Source organism: Dermochelys coriacea, chromosome 20 (assembly GCF_009764565.3).
Source record: "Dermochelys coriacea isolate rDerCor1 chromosome 20, rDerCor1.pri.v4, whole genome shotgun sequence".
Classification (NCBI taxonomy): domain Eukaryota; kingdom Metazoa; phylum Chordata; order Testudines; family Dermochelyidae; genus Dermochelys; species Dermochelys coriacea.
This window is the reverse complement of record NC_050087.2, coordinates 10,092,496-10,116,585: the sequence shown is the minus strand read 5'-3', so window position 1 is coordinate 10,116,585 and position 24,090 is coordinate 10,092,496. Positions and strand designations below refer to the sequence as shown.

General features: G+C 60.2%; 1 protein-coding gene across 1 annotated transcript; it reads left to right on the top strand.

The window, feature by feature from the left end:
- Window positions 1-3,030: 3,030 nt before the first annotated feature.
- LOC119845858 (syntaxin-binding protein 2-like) lies at window positions 3,031-23,481 on the top strand. Its single transcript, XM_043506399.1, is given in 19 exon segments — window positions 3,031-3,073; window positions 5,589-5,638; window positions 6,999-7,080; window positions 7,681-7,757; window positions 8,729-8,807; window positions 9,543-9,646; window positions 10,814-10,965; window positions 11,202-11,286; window positions 14,980-15,110; window positions 15,254-15,361; window positions 16,285-16,342; window positions 16,892-16,957; window positions 17,628-17,705; window positions 17,994-18,135; window positions 19,451-19,557; window positions 20,070-20,159; window positions 22,217-22,302; window positions 22,708-22,865; window positions 23,402-23,481. Coding segments are annotated over 19 exon segments (1,770 nt in total). The 5' UTR covers window positions 3,031-3,036.
- Window positions 23,482-24,090: the final 609 nt, after the last annotated feature.

Sequence of the window (24,090 nt, the reverse complement as noted above, 5' to 3'; positions counted from 1 at the left end):
TACTAAACTGGGAGGAGTGGTAGATACGCTGGAGGGGAGGGATAGGATACAGAAGGACCTAGACAAATTGGAGGATTGGGCCAAAAGAAATCTAATGAGGTTCAATAAGGATAAATGCAGGGTCCTGCACTTAGGATGGAAGAATCCAATGCACCGCTACAGACTAGGGACCGAATGGCTCGGCAGCAGTTCTGCGGAAAAGGACCTAGGGGTGACAGTGGACGAGAAGCTGGATATGAGTCAGCAGTGTGCCCTTGTTGCCAAGAAGGCCAATGGCATTTTGGGTTGTATAAGTAGGGGCATAGCGAGCAGATCGAGGGACGTGATCGTTCCCCTCTATTCGACACTGGTGAGGCCTCATCTGGAGTACTGTGTCCAGTTTTGGGCCCCACACTACAGGAAGGATGTGGATAAATTGGAAAGAGTACAACGAAGGGCAACGAAAATGATTAGGGGTCTAGAGCACATGACTTATGAGGAGAGGCTGAGGGAGCTGGGATTGTTTAGTCTGCAGAAGAGAAGAATGAGGGGGGATTTGATAGCTGCTTTCAACTACCTGAAAGGGGGTTTCAAAGAGGATGGCTCTAGACTGTTCTCAATGGTAGCAGATGACAGAACGAGGAGTAATGGTCTCAAGTTGCAATGGGGGAGGTTTAGATTGGATATTAGGAAAAACTTTTTCACTAAGAGGGTGGTGAAACACTGGAATGCGTTACCTAGGGAGGTGGTAGAATCTCCTTCCTTAGAGGTTTTTAAGGTCAGGCTTGACAAAGCCCTAGCTGGGATGATTTAACTGGGACTTGGTCCTGCTTTGAGCAGGGGGTTGGACTAGATGACCTTCTGGGGTCCCTTCCAACCCTGATATTCTATGATTCTATGATTCTATGATTCTATGCAGCCACTTCTGGAGTGGAGCGCAGCAGCTGCATAACAACATACAGCACAGGGATTGCTCGCCGAGCACTGATATGCAGATACCTCTGGGGTGGAGTGCAGCAGCAGTGTATCCTAGAATATCAGGGTTGGAAGGGACCTCAGGAGATCATCTAGTCCAACCCCCTGCTCAAAGCAGGGCCAATCCCCAATTTTTGCCCTAGATCCCTAAATGCCCGCCCCCCAAGGATTGAACTCACAGCCCTAGGTTTAGCAGGCCATGCTCAAACCACTGAGCTATCCCTCCTCCCAACAACACAGTACAGGGATCACTCACCTGGCACTGAAATGCAGACATTTTTGGATGGAGCACAGCTGATGTGCAACAGCACTCAACAACACGACACAGGGGTCACTCACCCAGCATTGAAATGATGCCACCTCTGGGGTAGGAATGCAGCAGCTGTTGACAGCACACAGAGCGACACTACTCACAGTTTAGAGCAGGATGTGAAAAAGACTCTCACTTCCATTTGAAAGCTCTGGGGGAGTTTACAGAAACAGACCATGCTGTTATCCTGAGCTGAAGAGCAGCCAGGACACAATAGATTGGGTCTGCACTGTGGGTAACCAGACAACAGCTCTGCCATGAGGGGTTTGTTCTGATTGATGGAGGGAGGGATGGGGCAGGGAGCCAGTCAAGCCTGGGGAACAAATTCCTTCTCCAGGACGCTTTGCTCCAGGATCTTGGAGCCCAGGCTCTACGGCCATTAATTCCTGCACCACCCAGCCGGAAGGGAAGGGCTGGGGCAGGTCTCTGCGCTCCACATGTCACAAGCAGACATGAACCATGTCACAGAATGAATCAATTGCAGAGCCTGGACTAGAACCCAGGAATCCTACCTGCCAGCTCTCTGCTCTAACCATTAGACCCCACTCCGCTTGCTGTCAGGATAGACCCCAGGAGTCCTGATTCCTAGACCCCCCCGCCCCCGTTTCTCTAGCCCAGTGGTTCTCAACCAGGGTTACGGGTGCCCCGGGGTACGCAGAGGTCTTCCAGGGGGTACACCAACAGGCTACACAAAAAGCATTAGTGAAGTCAGTACAAACTAAAATGTCACACAGACACTGACTTGTTTATACTGCTCTCTATACTATTGGGTGTGTTTTGTTGTAGGATCACAGTCTGTTAAAATATGTGTATATTCAATTCAATATGGGGTTTGTAAAGGCAGAGCAGCAATCCAAGATGGAGTCTGAGCTGCCATCTTGTGGCCGCCATCTTGTTGTTGACGGGGATCATGGCCCAGTCACAACTGGATCCAGCTGGTTTTTCCCGCCATTGGCGGCTCCCCGGACAATTTTACCTCAGCCTGTTTCCCACCCTGCCTTGGACTGTACCATGTTTTCCCGCCACTCAGGGCACAAAGTGGTACAGTCCGGTCCGGTGACTGCACGTGGCCCCGGCCCCACCGCACCCGGGCAGCGTTGACGGACCCCATTCCCGAGGGGACGAGACGGGCAGAGGCCATTGGCTCCATTCGACCCGCCCCTCTTCCTGGGCACAGCCCCGGCTGAGGGGGGTGGGGGCGAGGGACACGGCGGGGGGGGACCCTGCTTGGAGGGGGGACTTGCAGCTCAGTGGGGGGCCCTGACTGGCGTGGGCTGAGGCCCCCCTACCCCAAGCCAGTCCTCGCTTTAACATGCCCAGGCCCCCGCCTCCCTCTGTGCCCCACGGGACCAGGTGGGGGTTCAGTGGGGACCTGCGTGGCCCTGTCACCAGGCGCCTGCCCATTGGTGCCCAGGCCAGGCCCCCGCAGCGCCAGAAGTGGGGGGCTGGGGCGTTCGGCCGTCATCCGCCTTCAGACATCGACCCACCAGCACCCCAGGTGCTTTATACTGAAATCAGTCACGGGGGGGCTGGGCCCGTCCATCAGTGACACTCGGGGGGCTGGGCCCGTCCACCAGGGACCGATTTCAGTGTCCCTAGGGGCCGTCGCCCAGCGTCACAGACACTCCCCAGAGCAGGGCAGGGAGAGGCCAGGGCGAGCCCAAGGGCAGGAGCAGAGCCGGTGCAGAACCCAGGATCCTGACTCCAGCCCCGCGCACCGCTGAGTCCCACGTCCACCCACAGGGCTCGAGGGGACGTGGCAAGAGGCAGAGATGGGCCCGTCCGGGCTGAAGGCAGTGGTGTGCAAGAGTGAGTGCAGAGCCGGGGGGTCTGAGCCCGGTCGGGGGCGGGATCTGGTCGGGTGTGAGTCTGGAGGGGCAGGGCCCAGTTGGGGGGCCCTGGGAGGGCAGGGTGGGGTGCTCCTGGGGGTGTCGCACTTTCAGGGAGGATTAGGAGTCAGTCGGAGCAGATAGCTGCCCCCCACCTGCCTGTCACACACCAGGAGGGGGAGGAGGCTGTCTGCCCCACCCCCACGGGCTGCCCCCTCCCATAGGAGCTTCACTTTGCGGGGGCGTCGTCATCCTCGTCCTCGTCTCTTTCCATTGGGACGACTCCCGCCAGGGCCGATGCAAGGATATTTTGCGCCCTAGGCGAAACTTCCACCTTGCGCCCCCCCTCCTCCCTCCAACAACCTCCGAAAACTAGTAAAGTTAGTATTATAAACAGCCTGTCAGAACAGGTAACGGATGCGCGCAAGGAGAAAAATGACGTCATAGCCACTTTGTACCGTAGTGAAGCAGTACACTTCTGCCCAGCCCCAACATAGAGCTGGCGTAGGCTACAGCTGGAATGTAGGAGAGAGCAAGTGAAAGCCTTACACTTGATCAGCATGGCCTCGGCTGCCTTGTGCATGCTGGACTCTGAGGGGTTAGTTGCTATGTGTTAGTCATTGTCTTCTGGCATGACCCTGACCCGCTGTGACGGCTGTGTTACTTCAGAAGCCCAACCCACTGCTGAATCTCCAGCCCAGGCTGCAGTGGACAGGGCCTGTGGCTAAATCCAGACCACAGACCTGGGGTTTAAAAGACCCTTGGAAAGTGGATTCAGTTCTGATGTTCCATGGTTGGCCCCAGAACTGGGACAGAGCAAAAGTGGCCCACAGCTCAGGACGGCCGGTGGTGTTAATAACCCTTAGCTCTTCTCTTAGCTTTTCCTCACTAAATTGCACAATGAGAAAAGCCTGACACGTGACTTTTGAATACTTGGGATGGGCCATACTGCCCTGGTTCAAGAGGGGTCTCTGAACAGGAATAGAAGGGTGCTGTGTGTTAGGAGTGAAGGGCATCTGCAGAGCCGTGAGGGGGGAACCCAGGACTGGAACAGCTGCGGGTCAGGAATGAGGGGCACTGGCAGAGCTGGGAATGGGGGGGAAGCAAAGGGCTGGAATAGCAGGGGGATGCGGACAGGAGTGAGGGGCACTGGCGGAGCTGGGAGTGGGTGGGAGCCCAAGGCTGCAATAGCAGGGCGCTGCGGACAGGAGTGAGGGGCACTGGCAGAGCTGGGAATGGGGGAGAGGAAAGGGCGGGGATAGCAGGGGCTCCAGTCAGTAGTGAGGGGCACTGGCATAGCTGGTGGGGGCAGCCCAGGGCTGGCGTGGGGGGCTGTAGCTGCAGTTCAAGGTCAAAATGCCTGGGCGGAGTTGCGTGGAGAAAGCAGGTTCGTGTCTGCCTTCACCATGTCTGGATCTAGTCTGTGCTGCCAGCCCCTTACCTTGCACTAGAGCCCCACGTGCCCCGGTGAACGGGGCGTCTGCATGCCGCAGGTGTAAAGGAACTGCAGGAAAGCAGCAAGGAGGCCAGTGCGTCCTGGTGCAGAATAGCCCCTGGAGCCTCATTAGGACCGAGCAGCCAAGTCCTGATGGGCTAGAGGTAGGGGTAGGGAGAGGCATTGCTTGAGTTATGGGAGAAACATAGTGTGTTGGGCAGTGCACTCACGCGCACCCGCTATTGGGAGTGGGAGTGAGAGCGAGAGCACAGGTCAGGGTCTCGGGGTTATTGCCCTACGGGGCCAGCCAGAAACAGGTGCTTCCTAGGGGTGAAACAAACAGATGTATTATGGTAGCACCCAGGAACCCCAGTTATGAACCAAGGCCCCATTTTGCAAGGTGTTGTACATTATTCATTAGGTGTATTATGGTAGTGCCCAGGAGCACAAGTCATGGGCCAGGACGCCATTGTGCCGGGTGCTGTACATTATTTATTAGGTGTATTATGGTAGCACCCAGGAGTGCCAGTCATGGGTCAGGGTACCATTGTGCTGGGCACAACAAAAAGATGGTGCTCGGCCCGAAGAGCTGACTATCTAATTGCTTTGCTTGGCCGTGGAAGGTGCCCAGGAGACAGGCCGGCAGTTCCCTGAGCGGGGCATGCCTTGGAGGGGTTCTATGTGCAGGACTCAGGATTTGAAGTCTTTGTTGTGTTGCTGTCCCCCAGACACAGTAGAGGGTCCCTGGATCCCCTCCAGTCAAGAGGTGCTGGACAGAATCTGTTCTCTTGCTGCACAGGACCAGATCCTTAGTTCAGCTGCGCTCTTATCCAGCCTGGCAGAAAGGAAGGGGGATCAGACCCATGGCCCATCTAGCATGCCACCCCACCACGATCGCTGACTGGGGGCTCGGCTAGGAGCACAGCCGAAAGTAGCTGGCCTGAAAGTAGCCTCTGAGCCACTTCCTCGAGGGATCCTTCCACCAGCCAGTGGGTCCTGGCTCAGGGCACAGCCGTCCCATCTGAGCCCCACCACTAATCCCCGTCTCTTTCCCTCACAGAGATCCTCAGCGTTGTCCTTCGCAGCGTGAAGAAGGAAAGAGAATGGAAGGTAAGCAGGCCGGGCCTGCTGCCCTGGTGTCCCCCTGGGGATATGCTGTATCCATATATCGTGCTCCTCCCCCTCCAGCCTCTTGGGATTCATTAGGAACCTGAGCTTTTCCAGGGTGGATCAGATCCCTGCTATCTAGCCCATCATCCGTCCCCAGCTAGGCTTGGGTATGTCTGCCTTCCCACTGCACTGGATCAGACCCAGCTTGTCCAGCTAGCCCCATATCTCCCCAAACACAAACACCGGATCAGACCACTGGGCCCAGTGAGCCAGCCTGGGTGGGAGGAGGAGCAGGAGAGCACCAAGCATGGGGGCAGTATGCACCATTGGGCAGGCAGGTTATTGAGCCCCCAGCAAGGACTGGGCTGGGGGGTATGGAGCAGTGGGCTAGGCCAGTGCAGCAGAGCTTGCCCAGTGGCAGGATCTGGTGCAGCGGGATGCTGGACTGCACAGAGCAATGGGTTCATTCAGCACGGCAGGAAGGTGGTGGAGATGTTGGGCTGATGGCCTACAGGGCTTTCCTAGGGGAACACGGAACTAAACGTAAAGCATAATTTGTGCACAGTGCATCCGTTCCCCACATTTCAAGATTTTGAGACTTTGGATATGAGCAGCTAAGGTTCTAATGAAGCACTTTTCAGTTTCTCTTCTGTACACTGCATTCCTTTTATTTATTTATTTTTGGTTTTGCAGTTATATAAAAAACTTGAAATTGCTTATGGGATTTTTTAAATAACGCTATTTGCTAGCCCTAGACTTAGAGGCAAATTGTTAAACTGATTAATGGAAGTTGTATTCAGACTTCAGCTACTGTCTGAAGCTCTAGTTTTGTTAAAGTTCTGAAATTCCATTAAATGTGTAATGTGAAAAAAAAACACAGAGACTCCCCTCGTTCCATTTCTCTGTGCCCTGATCCTGGTTCTGTCCGAGGGCTGGGGAGCAGGTATCTGGTGGATCAGAGCAGGGGACTGGGAGCTAGAACTCCTGGGTTCTGTCCCTGCCTCTTGCACTCACCCTGTCACCTGGGCGAAGAGGTTGATCTCCTCCAGTCTAGGAGGATGGAACCATTTTGAATGGCCGGGTGTCCCAGGTTTGTCTCCTACATCTCGTACCTGCCCCTCTGCTTGGAGCTGCTCTCCCTGTAGCTCCTCACACAGTCCTTAGCACGGTCAGCTCAGCCAAGTGCAGGCTTGGTACTGGCCCTGCTGCTCTGCTGTGGAAGGGCTGGGCCGGGAGCCTGCTCTGCCGTTAACAGTCACTCTGCTCCCTTGGCTGTGCCGTGGATGATGATGGTGGGCGGCTGGGCTCAGGGCAGTGACTAGTTCATCCGAAGTGGAGCGCTCCCCTCTCGCTACCCCAGGTGCTGATCATGGACCACCCCAGCACGCGCATCCTCTCATCATGCTGCACGATGTCCGACATCGTGGACGAAGGCATCACACGTGAGTGGCCCCTCCCTCCCGTCTGCTCCCGCCGCCAGGGCTCCCCTCCCCCTTGGATACACCTCACAGTCAGGGAGCTGACTTGTCTACATTCACGTTTGCATCTAGTTTCCCCCCTTTGCGGCCCCCTAGACGCCGTCCTTGCTGTTGGTACCTTCCCAGCCAGGTCTAGTTCCCTTAGCCCGGCGCTTTCAGCCCCTGGAGCCTCTTCACCGCTTTTCTCAGACTCCTGTTAACTCCTCGCTGCTCCTCCCCCATGCTGTGGGCAGGGTCCTGGCTGGGGAGGGGGACTGCTGGCTCTCTGCTATAGGGTGGAGGAGCCCCCGGGGTTGAGGGGCACATAGCTGAGCCAGCACTTTAGTTGCGTACCCCCAGCACAGTACAGAGGGACGTTCCCTCCCTGCTCCATACTGTGGCAGCATCGCAGCCCATGGCCCCACATCAAAGCGGATACTGCGTTGTAGCCTGTGGAACGCCCCGGCCTGCTGCCAGCAAACATGGCTGTGCCCCTTGGCTTCCCCTCCCCCCATCCCGGTGGAGAGCGGCTGGGGCGGGTGGCTAGGACACACTGACCCGCGCCCAGTGTCTGCTCTCTCTTAGTTGTGGAAGACATTAACAAGAGCCGGGAGCCAATCCCCAGCCCGGAGGCCATCTACCCGCTCAGCCCAGTGGAGGAGGTAAGAGCTCGGGCCTGGGGCAGCTGGATGGGGAGCAGGGGAGACCCCGGGGCAGCTCCTAGTGCTGCCTGGAGGTGGCGCTGTCCGGGGGGATGCGCAGCACAACGTCAGGATGGGAATGGGTCCAGTCGGGGCTCCCCAAGAGGCTGCTTCCCCAGAGCTGGGCTTCGTGTTCTTTGCCACGTGAGGCACAGACTGTCCCCCAGACCTCTCCGCAGTGCAGTGCTGTGGGGGTTGGATGGGCAGGTGCCGCAGGCGGAGAGAGGCGACCTCAGCTGAGACTCAAAGCGAAGGAGAATCGCTGAGGCAGAGGCTCAGGGAGCAGGGGCTGTGGGGGAGGAGGCTCCTGCGACTGCAGCAGCGAGGCGAGTGGAGGGAGACCAGGGGCAGGGGGCGCTGGCAGAGCAGGATGAAGCCCAGAACCCGCAGGGGCTGCCCGCGGAGGGAGAGCTGTAGGAGAGGACTGCGAGCTGGGGCCTGGAGCTCAGGACAGGGCAGCCAGGTTCTCACCTGTCACATTGGCCGGTCGAGGAGTCCGCACAGCTTCCGAACAGCCTGCCAGGCTAGCTGGGGTGGCGAAGCTGCAGATGCCCAGCCTGGCGCCCGGGGAGGGAGCGGGCCCTGATGGCGGCTGCCTGGGATTGCTGCTCGGTCGGCTGTTCCCTGGGCACTGCTCAGAGCCCACTTAGTTCAGCAGCAAGGCCAATGTCAGGCCCCATCTGTGGCCGGACATGGACACTTCTGTGCCAGCGAGAGACGTGGCTGGGCCCTGAGGATGTCCCGGGCACATGGGCACAAGCCCTGCTCCAGGCAGGGAGGGAGTCCAGAGCCAGGGGGGTGAAAACCAGCCCACCTCCTGATGGCATCATGCTAGGCCCTGAGTCCCCAGGGGCTAGGCATGGGCTGGGCCATTCGGGCATCAGGGAGGGGCCTTGGCTGCTGCTAACAACCCCCCTCTCTCCCCTTTGCAGTCAGTGCAGGCTCTGATCAATGACTTCCAGGGCACCCCCACCTTCAGCTACAAGGCAGCTCATGTCTTCTTCCTCAACCGTGAGTATCGGAGGTCGGGGTATCTCCCAGCTGGGACCCTGGCCAGCAGCACACTGGACCCTAGGGGTGGGGGGGGTCTTTCTCTGATGGCAGGCCAGTGCGCAGCACCCTGATTACGCTCTGCCCTCCTGCAGGGGGATGCAGCCCCAACAGGCCAGACCGAACGACCCCACCTATCCCTTCCCCGCCTTCTCCCGCACGGGCCTGCCTCCAGCCAGCACGGCTCTCAGACACCTGCAGGGTGTGCCCAGAAAGGTAGCCTCTGGCTACCATTCCCAGCATGCATTGCTCCATCAGTCCCAATTAGGGTGGGGAGACTGGACACCACCAGAATACCCAGTGTATCAGGGTCACATCTGCTTCTCCCCATTACAGCGGCAGGGGGAGCCCAAGTCCCCGTTTCTCTTTGTGCATCATCATGAGTTGTACACTCCGGTCACTCAGCCCTGCGTGGGGGCTGAGGGCAGGGTGTGAGACAGGGGCTGCGTAGGAGAGATTGTGGCTCCCCCTCACTGCTGTTGCTGCAGAAAGCGAGAACCTGGCATGACTCTGGTTTGGGGGGGCTGGACTCATCGTTGACTCCTGTGTGGCCCTGCTGGCTTGCCCAGGTTCCCCCAGGTGTGCAGCACTACTGCCCCTGCTGTGCCCGTCCTGGCCCCGTCCGTGGGGCTGGCACTGTGCTGGGGGTCCTGAGCCTTGTGCCTGTCACTCCCACCCACTGCCTTTGCCTTGCAGCCTGTCCTGAGCCTCTGTTCAACGAGCTGAGGAAGTCACGGATCATCAAGGTCATCAAAACCCTCAAGGAGATCAACATGGCCTTCCTGCCCTACGAGAGCCAGGTGAGGGGTGGCCGGGCTTTGGAGGAGCAGGGCCGTGGGGTGGATGGTGACGTATGACACCCCATCCTTAGTGTTTCATGTGGCTCGGCGGGGGAACCTTTCCCTTCCAGGGCCCCGGGTTTGACACCAGCACAGGGCAGCAGGGACTAGCCGGCTGCTCACACCCTGCGAGACCTGGAATCGCCGGCTTGCACCTGGTGGGGATGGTAGATGTATGGGGGAGGAGGGCCCTGCCTCCCTGGCTTTACCAGCTCTTACTGATGGTTTATAACAGGCCTGCAAGACAGCCTGATACTCCACACACCTGCCCTTTACCCAACTGCCCCATCCCCTCCTTGTGTCATCAGTGGATTTCCCCCCTCATGGCCCTGAGGGGCAGGGCTGTGTTGTCAGCCCCATTGCATTGATGGGGAAACTGAGGCACAGAGCGACATGAGCCCGGTCTACACACAAAAGCTTTGTTGGTATGGGTTTGTTACAGGGACATGTGAGAAAAAATCCTCCCTGTAACTGATGCAGCTATGGTGGCAGAGCCCCTGGGTAGATGCCGTAATGCTGGCAAGGCAGTCCATTCACCACTGTAGCTTATTTCATCTGGACCAGTGCCAGCTGTGCCAAGAGAAGCTTTGGCTGGTATAAGCTGAGTGTCCATCAGGAGGCTTTGCTGGCTCACCCGTCCCGTTGCGCCAGGAAACCTTCATGGGCCGATACTGTTTATTGGTGTTCAAGCACGTTTGCCCCAATGACTCGTTCTTTTCGGCCAGTGAAATAAGCAACAGTGGCAGACACGCCTTGATGCCGGGTTTGCCCATGGCTATGCTGGGGCTTTCGCCAGACTAGAAGCGTGGCCAAGCCCCCTCCTGCAACGTTAACTTCTCCAGGGCAGAAACACACCCCTGAGGGCACCCGGGAGTCTGCAGCCATGTAAGGACCTGAACCTGGGGCATTTTCATCCCAGCCTGGTGCATGAATCTCTGGGCCACTATCCCTCTACCACAACAGGAGTGGCACTGGCAAAGGGATCTCTCCCTCATTTGGCACTTGCTACGGCTCCGCCAGGCTGGCCTGGTCCAACAGGGCATCTTAGGGGCGCGGTATGGGGCACAGCTGGCCTGGCTGCCAGCAGTTGGCACCGGGGTCTGATCTCTGCTCTCCCCCATCCCCCAGGTGTACTCCCTGGACAGGCCACAGACCTTCCACAACTGGTTCAGCCCCTACCGCTTTTTCGAAAAGAACTAGCAGATGGAGATGCTGGCAGAGCAGATTGCCACATTGTGTGAAACCCTGGAGGAATATCCAGCCATCCGCTACGGAAGTGAGTGTGCCCAGAGGGAGAAGGGTACCCAGCCATCCTCCACAGGAAGTGAGTGTGCCCGAGGGGAGGGGTACCCAGCCATCTGCTTCAGGAAGTGAGTGTGCCCAGGGGAAGGGATACCCAGCTATCCCCTATAGGAAGTGAGAGTCCCATGGGAAGTACCCGGCCATCCTCTACAGGAAGTGCGTGTGCCCCGGGGGAGGAGCTGTTTCTGACCCACAGGGTTTGTCTTTGCTGCAGGGACCATGAAGATAATTTCCACTTGGCGCACGCTGTGCTGGACAAACTCAAGGAGTTCAAGGTATACGAGCCCAGCGTGGGACACGTGAGAGAGCTGTGCCGGCCACACCCTTGTCATGGGACAGAGCCGCGGGGGAGGGGGAGTACATGAGAAGAAGAAGGAAGGAGGAGTGATTTAGAACCTGCTCGGAGATCCTGGTGGGGGGAGGGGTGGGGGTCTAGACCCCCTTGGAGATCCTGAGGGGTTGGCAGAACAATAGCATTTCCTCTGTGTCTGGACTAACACTGGCTGTGGGCAGATCTCAAAGCACTCTACAAAGGCCAGTGTCTTTATCCTCTCTGAACAGATGGGGAAACCGAGGCACCGACTGGGGAAGTGTGTGCCCAGCACAATCTCTCTGTTTATAAACAGGGCAGTTCGGTCACAGAACTAAGCTTCAGAGTAGCAGCCGTGTTAGTCTGTATTCGCAAAAAAGAAAAGGAGTACTTGTGGCACCTTAGAGACTAACAAATTTAATAACTAATAACTAAACTAAGCTTCACACACACAGCCTCTTCCACACCTGGACACTCCTGTCTGTGTGTGCTCCTACACCCATCACCATGGTATCGGAACCTCACTAATGAATTCAGCCTCCCGGGGAGGCAGGGTGGCCTGTGTTACAGATGGGAAACTGAGGCATGCAGGGAGTCTGCCAGAGCAGGAATAGAACCCAGCTCTCCCGAGCCTTAGCCACAAGTCAGCCCTGGCCTGTGGGCTTCCCCTAGCTCCTGCCATCCCCGTCCCACCCCCAGCAGAGGGGAGCTGCAAACTCACTCTGCCCTGGATTCTCACACGAGAAACCCAGTGGCTCCTGTCCCCCTAGGAGAAGCAAACGGATGTAAAATCCAAGGCCTGCCCAGATCTCTCCCTCCTGTTGCCTCTGCTCTTGCTTCCAGCCTTTGCTGCTGGCAGACTGTGCACCTGTGACCAACTGGGAATTTTGTAATATCTTTTATGAATCCGATGTGTGCCTCAGTTTCCCCTATATATTTCATGGCTTCTCTGGCAGGGTGTGGGGGGGAAGGACTCTCAGGGAAGGTAAGAGTCATGGGTTGGGGGAGTGTCACTTCCCTGTCTTGGTGAAATGAAGAGAATCCAACCCAGATCAGCCTGGGGGCCAGAAAGACCGTGCCGGCTCCAGTGGCTCCCGGCTGGACGCTCCCAGTAGGGAATCGGAGCAGGGCCCCCAGCTCAAGAACAAAGGGTTGGGAAGGTTTGAGCTGGGGGATAGGTGGGGGAAGCTGGGAGCTTCCGCCTGAGAACTGACCAAGGTCAGGCCAAGGCCTGGTCTACACGAGGCAACTGGGTCGGTGCAACTGCATTGCTCGGGGGTATGGGAAAGGCGGCGTCTCTGAAGCGGAGCAGCTGAAGTGGTTTACATGTAGACAGACCCTGAGCAAGAGACCTGGAGCTGAAAACAGGTTTCTCTGCAGCTCAGTCGGGCTCTGAGCTGACCAGGACGGCGTCTTGCTTTAATCTTTAACCTGGGCTGGGCTGCCGGGGCTGGGGTCCAGGTGCCTAAGAAACCCGACTGTTCTAACAACGCTGGGTGAGTGGCCCTCTCACCCGGGCTGAGGGGCGTCGGGCCCTGCGGAGTGGACGGGTCTCTACCAGGATCTGTCTCAGCTGGACTCGCTGGGCAGGGCTCACATGGTGAAGCCCAGCGGTTCTGTCTCAGGAGGTGGGAAGGCCATGTGGCCTGTCCTGGAGGAAGAGAAAGACCTGTTGGGGTCTGGCACAGCAAAAGGCTTCCTCCCAGAGACTTCCACAGCTGGGGCCCTGGCGCCGACCCTGTGGATCCATGACCGCACCGTTCCTCTCTACTTTCCCATCCACCCAGGCAGTGTTGCCTAGTGGATAGAGCCCTGGACTGGGACGGGAGACCTAGGTTCTATTCCCAGCTGGGTGACCTTGGTCAAGTCATCGCCCCTATTTTTGCCTCAGTTTCCCCATCTGTAAAATGGGGATAATGCTACCAGTCTCAGGCAGGGGGGCCTCCTCTGGGATAGCTGGCTGCCATGGCACAGATGCTCTGTAACTCACAGCTGTCAGCGCAGGCCTCCCTCCAGAGGGGAGCCTGGCACACTCCTGGCTGCCCAAACCATCTACACAGGGAAGGGATTGACAGCATGCTTGTTAACCACCGGAGCTACTTGCTGCAGCACAGCTGGCTCCAGCCTGCAGCCCCAGTCTGATCTGTGCTATTCTCAGGAGCTGACAGTTGCGCTCGGGAGGGCAAAATCCTGCTCCGTGCACACCCTGCTGCTGTTACTCCCGTGAGTCCCCCCAGGGATATTCCTGAGGCTCTTGCCAAGCCTCCCTGTCACAGGTGTAAGCATTATCCCCATGTTACACAGGGGAAACTGAGGCATGGAGCAGCGTGCCAGGAGTACGTGGCAAAGGCAGGAATAGGAGCCAGGAGTCCTGCCTGCCCAGCCCCCTTCAATAGATTCCAGACAGCACCCCCACTGCAGGGCCGGGAGTGCTGACTCAAGCCCCCGCTCTCAATGCAGTGCTAGCTCCATGCAGCACAATCCCAGCTGGCCAGTCCAGTGTGCCCCCAACTTGCCAGCTGGTGCAGAAAGAACCCCAGGGTCTCTTGTAGCATGGCCTCTAGCAGTCAGGTCTCCAAAGCCACCCAGCCCGCCATCCCGGCACCCTGGGGCCTTGTCTGCACTAGTCCCTCTTGCCTTGATGTTTCCCAGCTGCCAGCCCTGAGGGGTAGCTGGGACAGGCAGTGCTGTGGCACCCACCAGTGCACTAACCACCCCTCTGCTCTGGGAAGGGTGGGGTGACCCGGTGGTTATGCCAGCCTCCATCTGCACTCGGGGATCCCTCCAGCAGAACCAAACTGGCAAAGGTGTGAGCAGAGTCCCATGGGGGGCGGGGGGATGGCATAGCAACCCATCCAGGTTGGGTAGGGCTGGAGAGGAATGAAGGCACCAGCTCTGGGGTCATGTCCCTGCTCTGCCACAGACTCCCTGTGTGACCTTGGGTGAGTCACCCAGCCTCTCCAAGAGAGGCGCTCCCCCATTAACCTCAACCTATTTACTCAGAGGCTGTGGAGACCTGCCAGGTGGGTGGGTGGTGGCTGGTCCGACTTTCTGCTCCCGAGCATGACTGAAAATCGGGCCACGTACTGAGGTCAGACAGTTTGGGAAGCGTCAGGGGCTGTACGTCCCCCCACCCCCAACTGTCTACGCTACCTTGCCCAAGTGCTCCTGGGTGGGCTTGGGTTCCACTGGGGCTGCTGGAGCCGGTTTCAGAGCCGTCTGCCATGAGAGCGCAGGGCTGGTCTCCTATCGCCACCTGCTGTGCAAAGAGGGCAGTGCATGCTGATCAGGCAGGGAGTGGGGGCTGGGCCAACCTCCCCATGATGTGGGTCTGAGATGCTGACCATTTGAGTGGTCTGTGTCCAACTGGATGCTGGGGGGCCACCCAGGCTGGGAGTGGGGAGCTAGAGCCTCATATGGGGTCCCAGCTCAGATGCAAGGTGGGGCATAGGGATAGCTGGGTGGGGAGCTCTCTCTGCCAGTCAGGGCGGGACCCCAGGGCACGTCCCAGCTAGCTTGGGGGGTGTCTCTTGGCTTCCCCCTGGGGTTGGGGGCTGGGCCACAGAGAGGGTGGGTGGTGAAGTTTCAGGCCACCACAGCCCATTGGATTGTGCCATGTAAGCCAGGCCAGGAACCCTCCACCAGAGCAGCAGGTGGCGGGTTTCTCTCTCCTTTGCCCCAGGGCCCCGACAAAGCCCGTTCTCAGCTGCTGATCGTGGACCGGAGCTTCGACCTGGTGTCCCCACTGCTGCACGAGCTCACCTACCAGGCCATGGCCTACCACCTGCTCAGCATTGAGAAAGACACCTACAAGTAGGGCCTGGCTGCCAGCAAGGGGCACCCCACACTCCTCCTCAGGTGGGCTAGGGGGGGATGTGACCCAGGCACCTGCACTGATCCGCAGCCCCCATGTCGGGGGAGGGGTGCCGCAGCCTGACCCCATCTCCCCACTGCAGGTACGAGACGACGGGCATCAGCGACTCACAGGAGAAAGAGGCGTTGTTGGATGAAGATGACAAACTCTGGGTGCAGCTACGCCACATGCACATCGCTGACATCTCCAAGTGAGAGCGCTCAGCCCTGCCCCCTGATGCACCCCTCCATGCCCCGCCCGTCCACCGGACATGCCCTTCCGTGCCCCACCCAGGGCCGGGACCCATCCACCCCCGGACACACCACTCCGTGCACTGCCTAGTGCCGGGACTCATTACCCCCCACTTCGGCACAGCCCTCCCCTTCCCGCCCACTGCCAGGATCTCCCCACTCGGACAAACTTCTCCCACCCAGTGCCAGGGCAGCCCACCCCGTTGACACACCCCAACTTTTCCAGTGCTGGGACTTTCCCCATCCTCCCCTTCAGACACACCCCTCCGCTCCCTCGGGCCCCCTCAGACACACCCCTCTCCTTTCCTTTCCACCCAGTGCTGGAACCCCACTCCCCCTTGGATACACTCCTCTCCCACCCAGTGCAGGGACACTCCCCTACCCCCTGCAACACACCCCTCTCCTGCTCAGTGCCAGGACTCCCCCTCCCACCCAGTGCTGGGGCTTGTCCCTCAGACATACTCCTCTCTGAGTGCTGAGACCCCCTGGACCCAGCCCCTCTCCCCAAAGGACCCCTGAGCGCTTCCTTCCAGAGCCACTGTCCACATCTCCTCTCGGGGATCCCCCTGGACACTGTCTTCCCCTGATGCCAGGGTCTCCCCATGCACCTCACAGCTCCCTTGAGTGAGTCCCTCACCAACCTCCTGCTGGGCCTGCCACTGCCCCCAGGCCCCCCCAGCAGGGCGTCAGGAGCCCCCAGAAGTGCACTGAACTCTGCCTTGGGGTAACTTAGGAAGAGGGCCCCCCCGCCCGTCTGAGGCTCTTGAGGCAGAGAATCCTGGTGCCTGTAGGACGGGGGCTCCATCCCCTGTAGCATAGGACAGGGCACCCCCTACCACCAAGGCAGTGCCTGGCTCCGTTCTGACCCCTCTCCCTGCTGCAGGAAGGTGACGGAGCAGCTGCGCACCTTCTATGAGAGCAAGAGGCTGACCACGGACAAGGTGCGGCGGGGGCTGGGAGTAGCGACTGGGGAGTCCAGGCCAGAGGGACAGGGGGACCCATCCCACTGCCACTGATGGGGAGGAGAAGCTGTCCTGCTGCCCCAGGAGGGGTTGGCGGGGGGGGGGGGCTGTCCCATTGCTCCCAGGATTTGCCTGTAAAGGGCTAAGAGGTGTATATGGAGTCCTCTGCCCCCCACCCAGAGCTCTGGAGTTCCCCACAGTGGGGGAGGGCAGAGGCCCATGGGGCGGGGTCAGACAGCAGGATCGTGACTGCGCAAGGAAATCGCAGGGAGCCAACGCTGGCATCTCCTCAGCGCGCTGCCGCTTCACACCTTGAGGGGAGCTCGGGTTGCGGGTCTCCCGTCTCATTCCAGCTGGCCTGGGAAGGGCAGGTCTAACCCAAGCCACAGCCACGCGTGGCCTGAGTGACCCGTCCTAGCCCTGGCACACGTGGCTGGGCTGCTGCAGCTGTCCCCAGGCGAGGCCTCTGCCCTGCAGGGGGCTCCAAGCACTGGGAGCGGCCGGGATCTCACCACCGCCTCCCTCCAGGCCAACATCAACGACCTGTCCCAGATCCTGAAAAAGATGCCCCAGTACCACAAAGAGCTGAACAAGGTAACGGGACTGGGGCTGTTAGTGGGCAGGGGCCAGGGCATTCAGTGGGGCTAGTGAGGGACAGTAGGGACTCTCCTGGGGGGCAGGGCACTCTGGGGCACTCCGCTTTACTGCCTGATGAGAGCTGCTGACCTGTCCCGTTGGGCAGAGCCATTTTCCCCCCCAGGTGCTGTGTGGCACCATGGGCAGCAGCCTGCCTGTCAGTGCCCAGAGCTGCACGTTAGCCCCACCAAGGGCAGCCCTTGGGTAGAGCCCGTGCCTTGCTGCTGCAGCTCTCGGGAGAGGGCCTTGGTGAGCTTCCAAACCAGCCCGTTGGAGCCACTCCTGGTGCCACTGGGCCATGTGCCAACAGAAAGCTCCTGGCCACTGGCACAGGTACCCCGACATCTGCTGGTTTCCAAGCCCCCAACCTCGTGGTGACTAACAGAGAAGCCGAGGGCTGTTTTGGAAGCTGCTCCCTCCTCCTGATCCTCCCCTCCAGCTGCCCCGCTCCACCCAGAGGTAGCTGCACATCAGTGCTGGGCAAAACAATCTGTATATGCTCAGCTTCTACAGCTGATTGGGGCTGCCCATCTGGCCAGGGGCCCTCCTTGTGGGTTGGTGGGTGCAGGTGCTCTGGACCAGCTAGTGATACGGTAAACTCCCCCCGTGCCCCGGTCTCTCCCCGCAGTACTCCACGCACCTGAACCTGGCCGAGCAGTGCATGCGGCACTTCAAAGGGACAGTGGAGAAGCTGTGCAGCGTGGAGAGGTGGGTCTGTGGGCAGAGCCTGGCTTGGGGGCAGAGTCTGGCTCATTGACTCAGCCCAGAGAGAGGGGTCTCAGACCCGCAGGTTCGCTGGAGCCAGGGCCAGCCCCCCATGCAGCACCAGGGGCCCGTTGCTCACCCCAGGGGGAGTTGACCCCAGGGAGTAGGGGGCCCTTGCACGGGGTAGGTGAGCTGTGGGTTATGGGGCCCTCACATCTCCCATCCTGCTGCGGTGGCGGGAGGAAGCAGAGTGGCCTGACCTGGGCCTTGTGTGTGCGCCCCTCCCACCCAGGACCTGGCCATGGGGACAGATGTGGACGGGGAGAAGATCACAGACCCCATGAAGATCATCATGCCCGTCCTCCTGGACCCCAGCGTGCAGGCCTACGACAAGATCCGCATCATCCTGATCTACATCTTCCTGAAGAATGGTAACGCCTGCAGGGGGAGCACTGGGGTGCCTGCTGCTGCAGGGGGCGCTCCTGGAGGCGGGGCCAAGGCCTGTGGGGCTGGTGGGGCATGGCACTGCTCAGACTGGCAAGCCCGCCTGCCATGCAGGGCGCCTCCCAGCCAGCCGCTTCCTGGGGCCTGTGTTCAGCCTGGCTCTACAGCCCTGTCTCCCCTTTGCCCACCTCTCGGTACCTGCGAGCCTGCCAGTGCGCCGCGCCCACGCTCCGCACTGCCCCCTGGGGTCGGACCTGGCGGCCTTTGCTCCCTGCTGCTGCCTTCCGAGCAGTGTCAGCCCTCCACGCTCCCCCCAGCCCATTCTCTGCAGGAAGGGGGGATGGAGACACACACCCAGAGCGGCCCCCCAGCCCATTCTCTGCAGGGAGGGGGGACATCCCTCCCTTCCTGCAGGCTGTTCAGATACCATGTTCTGTCTCTGAGCCTCCTGCGACCAGCCCCCTGCCCACCCCTTGTGTCATCCCTGTACCAGCTCCCTGCTTCTTGCTGCATCCAGCCCCTTCCCCAAACTCACCAGGGCCTGGGGAACCTCCCTGACCCTGACACTTGGCACAGTCCCTCTTCCCCCATCAGTTCCTGCCCCATGCTGGCTCGGTGGGGCAGCGCCCTGCTCCAGGGCTCTTCCTGTAACCCTGCTCAGGCACTGCCCCTGCACCCATTGCCCAGGCCAGGGTGCCCTCATGTGGCTCCTCTGGCTGCCCAGCTGCCCAGTTTCCTGGCCAGGGGGCACTGTGGAGTTGCCAGGCCTCTCCCTCTGCACTAAGCAGCAGTAAATGGTTTGGGGGGATGGGGGGGCACGTTGCCCTCCCTTCAGCTCAAGGCCTCACAGCCTTTAAGAGCCAGGTCTCAGTTCTCACATTGCACCTGACTGGCCGCAGAAGGGGGAGCCCAGCTCAGGGGGACGGGGGCTCCCATTGCACTGCCAGGGGGAGCTAGAGAGACCCCTGACCCCAATGCCCGAGAGAACCTGTTGAGAGAGGAGCAGCAAGAACCTAAATTCGATCATTAACTGTGTGGGGTCCAGTGGGTTAGAGTGGATGGTGCTGGGAGCCAGGACTCCTGGGTTCTACCCCCAGCTCTGGGAGGGCACTTGGGTCTAGTGGGTTAGAGGGGGGCTGGGAGCCAGGACTTCTGGGTTTACCCCCAGTTCTGGGAGGGGTGGGAAGAGCAGAATCTCAGGATTTGATCGGGGAACTAGGACTCCTGGGGCCACGGACTGATGTGCCTGGGCTGTGGCTGCGTCCCAGGGGTGCTAGCGCTGACCTGTCTCTCCCCGTGCAGGTGTGGACAAGGAGAACCTCACCAAGCTGACCCAACATGCCAACATCCAGCAGCAGAGCGACATTATCCACAACATGCAGTTCCTGGGCATCTCTCTCACGCCTGGGGTAAGGGACTGGGGCCAGGGGCCAGCAGCTGTACCCATGCCAGGGGGCAGATCTGTGCTGCACAGGGGAGCCCAGGCCATCCTGGAGGTGCCCCCCTATGGCAGTGACCTACTCCCAGCACAGAGGTGGCCTCTGCCCCTGTACAGTGGAGTGATGCCCTCCCCATATGAGGGTGACCTCCGAGTTACTCCCTATCTGGGGTGACTTCTTCTGCCCCTGCAGAGGATCCTGGGGGTCAGGACCTCAGATCGCCAGGGAGCTGGAGCTGGTGACCACTGCATGGGGTGGGCATGCAGCAAATGGGGGGAAGCAGCTCTGTTCTCCCATCAGTCTCTCTCCCCTCCTCTCTCTCTCTCTCTATCGCTCAGTGATCCATTCTGTTCTTTTCTCTGCCTTTCCCCTGCCAGCCTGGCTGGAGCGACTCAGGTAGGCTGCGCTCTCCCTGTCTGCCCCCGTTCCCACCTCGCACCTCCTCCCTGCTGCCTCTCACCCCCTCTCCCTTCCTCCCCCAGAGCGGGCAGCTGCGACCGGAGAGGAAGGCGCGGCTGGAGTCCACCTACCAGCTCTCCCGCTGGACCCCCATGCTCAAGGACATCATGGAGGTACTGGGCCATCTGCTTCCTGGTCTTGGGGGAGGAGGTCACAACTGGCAGGCTGGGCCCCAAGGGGTGGTTTGGGGTCAGCCATGTGTAGAGCCCTGCATATCCACGCCCCATTTCCGGCCAGTGGCTGGGCAACAGGTCAGAGTCGGGGCTGTCCGGCACCCACTCGCCCCGCTGCGCTGCTTCCTGTCCAGCAGCTTGAGCACCCGGCACCCCACCCCTCCACCCCACTGTGATGCAACATGCTCTGCTGCTGCCGTGTATGCTCGTGACCCCCCAGGAGTGACACGTGATGAGAAACCCCTTCCCCCCAGCCCCTACCCCCTTCACACTGCCCCTTCCCCCTAGCCCCCACCCTCTCCATGCTGCCTCTTCTCCTCAAGGCCCCACCCCCTCCATGCTGCCCCTTCTCCTCGAGACCCTGCCCCTGCGCTGCTCCTTCTCCTCGAGACCCTGCCCCCTCCATGCTGCCGGTTCCCACAGCCCCCACCCCATCCACGCTGCCCCTTCTCTGCAAGACCCCTTCCCCACCCTCGCTAGCTGCTGCTGGTGAGGATGTGGATACAGGTAAAAGGCAGCTTGTGGATCGCGGGCTGATGCACATCCACAGTTTTGTATCCGCGCAGGGCTCTAGCCATGTGAGGGGCTCATCAGCGAGTCCTCTCCTGCTGCCATCCTTGGGGGTCTTAAATCATAGACACGAGTGCAGGGGAGTTGTCTTACCCGGTGCTGAGATGCTGCCAGCTCTGGGGTGGGGCATGGGCGGTTTGTACAGGGGTCCCTCACCGGGGCTGAATTCTTCCTAAGGAGCGGCAGGCAGCTATTAGCAGCCGCCCAGCAGCGCTGCCCCAGAGTCTAGGGCAGGAGGCGATCAGTGTGTGGGGCTGGAGGTGCAGGGGATCCAGGCAGCACACTGTCATGACTGGCACTGGACTCTGAATGGCTGGCAGGGTCCTTGGCCTAACCTCCAGCGAGGAGCAGCTGTGTGACGCTCATCTAAAGGATGAACTCCTGCTGTACAGTACTGGCCACTGACTGAGCGGGGAGAGCGCCCCCCACAGAGCCCCCCGCTGCTCCCTGCAGTACAGCGCCCCCAGCGCCGCACTGGGGTCATAGAGCACCCTCTGCTGACTCACTCGCACCCCCCAGCACCCAGGGGCTTTTCCTTAGAGGTCTCCTATCCAAACACTGCCTGGGCCCAAACCTGCTTAGCTTGTGAGAGGTGACATGGTCGCTCCTTCCCCCCACCCTTGCTGGGGGCTGAGCCCCTCATCGCCCTGTCCTGTGGGGCACTCCTCAAGGGGGTGGGGGGCACACTTAGTTGCCTTCAACCTACTGGCTTGGGGCTCCTCCAGGCCAAGAATTAACACCCCCCCCACTCAAGCTCCTGTCCCTGGCAGATCACAGGTAGGAGGCTCCCAGGACCCAGATCCAGCGTTGTGATGGTTCCTCCTGTGGGATTTTGGGGAAGGCAGTTGTGGTAGCCTCAATCCCATGCCTAATCCAATCGGGGCCCCCCCCCGCGCCAGCCACAGCTTGGCAGGCCTTAAGCTTCCCTGTACAAGTCAATGCAGCAGACTAATGTAAAAGCCCCTATTATGTGGCATTAGGATGTATCATAGCCTGGGCGCCCAGCATGGCTGGGACACATCTCATGGAGCAAGAGGCAGGGCCTGGATCTGCCCACAGCAGGGAAGGGGGAATGAGGGCAGCCCCCTGCCTCCCTGCCCCAAATGAGGGGACCTGGATCCGGCTGCAGGAGGTCTCTGCCCTCCCCATAATGGTGGATGGGTGGGGAGTTCACAGCAGGGCACTGAGCGGCTGAGGGGGATGTGGGGAGATGGGGGGCATCACTGGAGGAGTCAGCGTGCTCTTTGCTGGCTCCCCATGCCCCACCCTGGAAAGGGGGCCCCAGGCTGCTCCCTCCAGGGACTGTCAATCATTCAGTGAGGAGCCATCCCAGCCCCTCTGCCTCAATGGGTCCTAGCTTGGCCACCAGGTCCGAGGTTCCTGCTGCTTGGCCCCTGCTGATCTGTCCTCCCCCCTCCCCCCGCCAGGACATCCTTGACGACAAACTGGACAAGAATCTGTGGCCGTTTGTGTCGGACCCGGTCCCTACCACCAGCTCCCAGGCTACTGTCAGGTAAGGCTGAGCCTGGCTGTGCTGTGGGGGGCAGAGCCCTGACACACACAGCCCAGGGTGTAGGAGCCCCTGTGCCTGGGAGTGTGTGGCCAGGGCCCTGCCCTCTACAGGGGAGGGGGTGCCCAAGAGCCTGGAGCCCTGGACCCCTCTTACCATGTCCCCCGCGTCCCAGCAGTCCCTCAACACACTAGGGCCCAGGATGGAGGAAAGGGACTGGCCGAGCTTTAGACAGCATCCCCAGCCCAGGGCAGGTGCCACCCTCCCCTACTCCCTTCTGCCTGCTTTGGGACTCCTGTCCCACTCCCTTGGGCAGGGCCTGCCCCCCAGCCTCCTCCAGGCCCTGCCCTTCCATCTGGCTTTCCATCAGCGAGCCCCTGGTATCCACACCACCCCCTCTCCCCCCAGCGCCCGCTTCAGGCATTGGCACAAGAACAAGCCAGCAGCCGAGTACCAGACAGGCCCACGCCTCATCATTTACATTCTGGGTGGGGTATCCATGTCTGAGATGCGCTGCGCCTACAAAGTGGCCCCGGCCACTAAGGACAATTGGGAGGTGGTGATCGGTGAGTGGGGCGAGTCCTGGGGGGAAGGGCGGCTGGAATGCCCGGGTCAGGGACAGTTGGGACCCCCTGGGAGGGGGAGACCCTAGAACTGCCTGCCCAGCACCCACAGGGCGCCCATGCTACCCTCTGTCCTCCCGCACCCGGGGGTCTGGGAACAGATGTGCTTGCCCCACATGGCCTGTATCTAGCCACCTGATCTCGTGGCCCCTGGCTCCCCAGGCCTCTCATTGCCCAGGAACCACGTGTGGGGGCCCAGTCAGACACCTCCAGTAACACCCATAGGGATATTGCTCACCCCCTGCACACACCCCTCGAAGACCCAAGGGTAAGGAATACTGTCAGCACATGAATTCTTGCCTAGCTGTGCAGGGTACAGCGGCACGAGGGGTGAGGTGCTAGGCAATGGGGGGTAGGAGACAGCCCCTCACCCCCTGCACTAGAGCAGGGTCCAGCTGCAAGGATGGGGGCGATGATGATGCCAGCCTCATACCCGCCCCACTGTGCCCACCGCTGCCAACCACCTCTCTCTCCCCCAGGTTCCAGTCACATCCTGACCCCCAAGCGCTTCCTGGATGACGTCCAAACCCTCAACCAGCTGGCCCCTGAGGAGGACTAGAAGCAGCCCCCTCCCCCCCAGAGACTCTGCCCCCCACAGCTCGCTGTCCCCAGCTCCACCTCCTCTTCTCAACAAGGCACCTTCCCCCCCTACTCCTGGCTGCGGTGTCAGTTCTTGGGCGGGGGGACGACCCCCAGGCTGCTTGGCTGTTAGGGCAAGGGGCAGGCCAGGCTTCCTCCCTCTGGCACAGCCTCTAGGGCTATCACCCTTTGCGCCCCGTGGCCACCCTGCCACTGATGGGGTAGGGGGAGAGTCAGACTCCATTATCTACCAGCTTCAGCCATTCCTACCTCCCCTGCCTGGGACCCAAAGCACAGCCCCTCCCCCTCCCCCTGCCCCTCCTATCACCCCTCTGCCAGTGATGCGGGGCGTGCAGAGGCTTCTACCAGCGTCTGGCTTTGGGAGGGATGTGATCCAGCCACTGAGCCCCAGGCTGTGTCTGTCCAGTCTGCAAAGGGTTAAAGAGAACCCCTGTTCTGCCCCCATATCATCCCCATTCACCGCCTTGGGGTGCTGGCCCAGCCCTGGCTCCCTGCACCCCTCCCATCACAGCCTGGCACCCTGGCCTCTTGGCCCTGTCCCCCAGGGGGGACCTCGGCTCCCAAAGGG